Genomic DNA, 4989 nt, shown 5'->3' on the forward strand with positions numbered 1-4989 from the left:
ACTTTTGCTTAAGTTGTTCGAGACTTTTAGGGTTGAGCAGATAGATTTCCTACATATTTGGGTTGTAATCTATAGTTTGCTCGACAGTGTTGATGGTTTTAGCGAAGCTGACAAGGTCTTGTTTGTAGACATCTTTGGTCGGGACTTTTGGGATGGTCCATTTTTTGAGACTTCCGTCTCTCTTTTGTTCCTCATTACTTATTACGCTATAGTTGGAGCTCCAGTCCCCTAAGGTACTTGAAGACATCGTCCGACTTAGATGGTCCATGATACAGGTACAATCCCCCCTTTAAAAGTGCATTTTACCTTCCTAAAATGGAAGAAGGCACTATCTGGTGTTATACCATCGTCCCCCGGACTTACACTCCTTTGGCCTTTTAGACGGTTCAGTGCCAAATACTATCAGAATTTTTCCACTCAGGAGGGCAATGTGCATGTGTAAAGAAGTTGGAGTCACAATATCACGAGCCTATTCTTTCAGGCAATGGCTCTGTTTTCTACTGGTATCAGAGCCATTGCCTGAAAGAATAGGCTCGTGATATTGTGACTCCAACTTCTTTACACCTGCACGTTGCTCTCCTGAGTGGAAAAAGTCTGATAGTATCTGGCACTGAACCGTCTAAACGGTCGAAGAAGTGTAAGTCCGGGAGACGACGGTTTAACACCAGATAGTGCCTTTTTCCATTTTAGAAAGGTAAAATGCACTTTTAAAGGGGGGATTGTACCCGTATCATGGACCATCTAAGTCGGGCAATGTCTTCAAGTACCTTAGGGGATTGGAGCTCTAACTGTAGCGTAACAAGTAATGAGGAACAAAAGAGAGACGAAAGTCTCAAAAAATGGACCATCCCAAAAGTCCTGACCAAAGATGCCTACAAACAAGACCTTGTCAGCTTCGCTGAAACCATCAACACCGTCGAGCAAACTGTAGATTACAGTCCAAATATGCAGGAAATCTACCTGCTCAACCCTAAAAATCTCGAACAACTTAAGAAAAAATATAATTACATCCATATAGGACTCATCCAAGTAGCAATCAAACCCCTTCATAGGGAAGGACTTAACACATCAATCCTCTTAGCCTTAAGAGACACAAGATTCCTCAAGTTTGACGACTCCCTCATCGGAGCCATAGAGACCAGCATGTGTTATGGACCAGTCCATTTCAATTGCTACCCAGATATAAGTTTGCCTTTAAAAGATGAGAACATCTTGGATGCTCTCAAGATCAACCTCAAATCCCATGGCTACAATATGAAGCCTGAATCTATACCAATAGCTGTTGTCCATAGGATCCAGTACAAAGCCATGAAGAAAATCTCCTGTCCAAGAGCCTTAAGAAAATTTAAGAAGGGCTAGACTAGGTTCATTGAAACGGACTTTGCCCATGCAAGGACCATACTCCCAAGAGTTTCAAAATGGGACGAGATCTCGTTCCCTGAAGAATGGAAACTGCAGTGCCAGATTCCGATCCCTCAAATAGATAATAGGGAAGTCGAGTACATCACTCAGACCATTGACGGAGAAGTCTGAATCAAATTCAATAGGACCCAAGGTACCCATAAGGGAAAAGAACCTGTAGGATCCTCAAAACCCAAGGAACAACCTTCCAGAGCTTCATACTCTGGTACACCTTCAAACTTTAGTTACCCAACAACAAGTAGTCGCCTTACTAACCTTAGACAACAAGGTAACATTCTGCATGGAATGTATCAAGACTATAAGACTGAAACTCAAGGTTCTGACTCAACCCCAACACCTCCAAAATCACCATCTTATTCTCAAATGGAAACACCAACACCCGATGCCAAAGTCAGGGTCATCCTCTGTGAGGAAGACTTTCAAATAAACAAACCTTTACTTAGGGAAGATTTTGAATCTTCTAGAAACAAAGATAAAAAAGACTGGTTCTTCGAAGTTACTTTAGAAGACCAACGAACCAAAATCAGAGAACACTGGTATAATTTCATGATCAAAAAAAAAAATCAATATAGTTTTCTTTACATATTTAGAAATTTATGCCAAACACCATAAGTTAGACTACCCCTTTACTAGTCTAAACACAAACCAGAAGACCACAACTTCTTGGAAGACAGACTCAAATGAAACTATAGAGTTTGTTCATCCGCCATTAGCAAACCTTAAATTAACTATAAATGAGGAAGAAATTTTTGCTACTCCATTTAGATCAACACATGGAGCCTCTGAAGGAGAGAAAAAACTCATAGGCTTAAGTAATTATACGAATCAACATCTCCTGACATTAGGAAAACAACTGTCTAGGATGGAAGCCTTAGTACAACCAAAATTACATCCTCCAGACCCAGATCCAGGAATTAGTTCAACCAAGGAACTCCCAAGTTCCTCAAAAACAAGACCTATGTTCACTCCTTACAACATAAACAAAAGGAACATCAAAGCTCTAAGCAAAATAGATGCCCTTAGAGAAATCGAGCAAAAACTAAGTTCCTTAGTTATCCCAAAAACTCCCCAAAAGGATTCTCAAAGTCAATCTCAACATTCAGAGATTGCAAAAACTATTGGAGTTATAAATCTCCAAGATTCAGACAAAGAACCAAGTACCACAAATGCAATAGAAGAAAACTTTCAAAGGTCTTACCCAAAACCAACATTCCCAGACCTGCAAATGGAAAATCGGGGAATTTATTCTCAGGCTTCCTACCAAAGTGGTGTTATCTATGAATGGAACATAGATGGCATGTCTGAATACAATATAATAAACAAATTACAAGAAATGACAAAGGTAGCTAACGCCTACCGGATCAAAGAAACATCCGACCATGCTGTGACCGATCTCCTGATTTCAGGATTCACAGGCCAACTAAAAGGGTGGCGGGACTATGTCCTAACCATTAACCAAAAAATAGAAATTCTAACTGCCGTCCAAACTACTGAAGACGGAGCAATAATTTTAGAAAATGGAAGAATTATTGAAGATGCAGTTAACACTCTTATCTTCAGCATTACCAAATATTTCCTAGGAGACCCATCAAGATTAAATGATAGATCTTCAGAACAACTAACAAATCTTAGATGTAGGAAACTACATGATTTCAAATGGTACAAAGACATTTTCATGACCAAAGTCTTAACTAGAGAAGATGTTAATTCTCCCTTCTGGAAAGAAAAATTTATTATTGGATTACCAAACATCTTCTCAGAGAAGATTAAACAAAGACTTAGGAAAGAAAATAATGGTGAGATTCCCTACAATAATCTCACTTATGGAGATTTAATCAACACTATTCATGAAGAAGGCATTGCATGATGCACTGACCTAAAATTAGCAAAACAGGTAAAAAAGGGAAACAGATCCTATAAAGAATTAGGAGGGTTTTGTGAACAATATGGGTTCCCAATTCCAAAACCTCCGTCAAACAAAAAACATAAGAAACATTTCAAAGATAAGAACAAAAAATGTTCTAAGGAACATTATAAAGATAACCCAGAAAAATTCTATACAAAACCCAGGTTTCAAAAGAAGAAAAGGTTTTCACCCAAAAAACCCCAAGAAGAAATAAAACAAGACAAACCTTCAAGTTCAGATAAAAGAAAATGTTTCAACTGTGGCAACACTGGCCACATTGCAAAATACTGTAAGGTTGCTAAGAAAGTAAGCCTTCTGAACCTAGACCCAAAAACCCATGGACAAATCTTCAAAATCTTTGCTGAGTCCGACTCAGACATAGAAGACTTCGATAATGAGGTCTTTTATGAAGTAAATCAAGTTAACCAAGAGATTGAGTTCAGTGAGGACACTGACTCTGAACCTGATGCAGTCGCATGTAACTGCGTTGCTTCTGCAATAAAAACCTATTCTTCCTCTGAAGAATACACAGAAACCAAAAGCATCAATATGATACGGCAATCATTCTTTGATGCAATTGAACAAATAGCAGACATTCAAGTTAGGAAACAATGTCTCGAAGAGGCTAAACAAGCCTTGGAAGAAAACAAAGAACGACAAAAACCTTATGATATAAACCAAGTCTTTAAAAGATTTGACAAACAAAAGCCTACAGAAAAATCAGACAAAACCAGAATTACAAATCTTGAAGTAACAACACAAGAATTAAAAAGAGAAGTCAAAGAACAACTAATAAGACTCAAAGGGAAAGCTAAACAAACAGAAATTCCTGAGACAAGAACAGAACAAACAGATCAGACAAGTCAAAGTTTTGTAAGAAGTATTTCCCCCCAAAAATGGTTTATCAAAGTGAACTTGTCAATAGCTTCCTCCTATAAATTTACTTCTGTAGCCCTGATTGACTCAGGAGCACAGTTAAATTGTATCCAAGAGGGACTCGTCCCTACCCAATATTTTGAAAGAACTAGACAAAGGCTAACCACCGCCAGTGGAGCCTATCTTGATGTCCGATACAAACTAGCAGAAGTACATATTTGCAACCAAGGGATATGTTTTAAACAACCCTTCATCCTTGTCAAAGACCTAGAATGTCAAGTAATCCTAGGGCAACCTTTTATAGAACTAGTAAAATCCTTCAAAGTAACAAACCTAGGTGATGAGCACATTTATGTGTGAAATCTTAGGACATAAAGCATACATTTTACCACATTGGACAGAGTTACTCGGTGCTTTCTTGTGCTTTTTAGGTTTTAGGTGAATTCTTGAGAAAATGGAAGAGATGATGCTAAAGAAATGTTTTTAAGCTGTTTAAAGGTGTTAATGGCTTGGATGTGTAGCCCATCGAGTCAGCTTCGTAACGGTTCAAACGGCACTTGATTCCGAGTTGAAACGAAGAAGTTACGGCCGTTTTCGTAACGAAGCGCGAAAATGGTCTGTAGGGGTTTATTTGCAATTATTGACAGTCGACCAGAGACAAAGTGAAGCGAAAGTTCGGAGTTTAGGGGCCTTAACGCAATAATCAGAAGTTATATTTCCTGTACCCGAAAGATTCTATTTGGAGGGCTCTGGACAGTCCAACTTCAACTTGAGATATCTTGGGC

The 4989-nt window shown here is 38.6% G+C and overlaps 1 protein-coding gene across 1 annotated transcript; it reads left to right on the forward strand.

Annotated features, from left to right (window-relative positions):
• Window positions 1–753: 753 nt before the first annotated feature.
• LOC122665555 lies at window positions 754–1359 on the forward strand. The gene has a single exon (XM_043861709.1). It carries the CDS (start codon window positions 754–756, stop codon window positions 1357–1359), a length of 606 nt encoding a protein of 201 aa, XP_043717644.1.
• Window positions 1360–4989: the final 3630 nt, after the last annotated feature.

Source organism: Telopea speciosissima, chromosome 6 (genome assembly GCF_018873765.1).
Source record: "Telopea speciosissima isolate NSW1024214 ecotype Mountain lineage chromosome 6, Tspe_v1, whole genome shotgun sequence".
Lineage (NCBI taxonomy): Eukaryota > Viridiplantae > Streptophyta > Magnoliopsida > Proteales > Proteaceae > Telopea > Telopea speciosissima.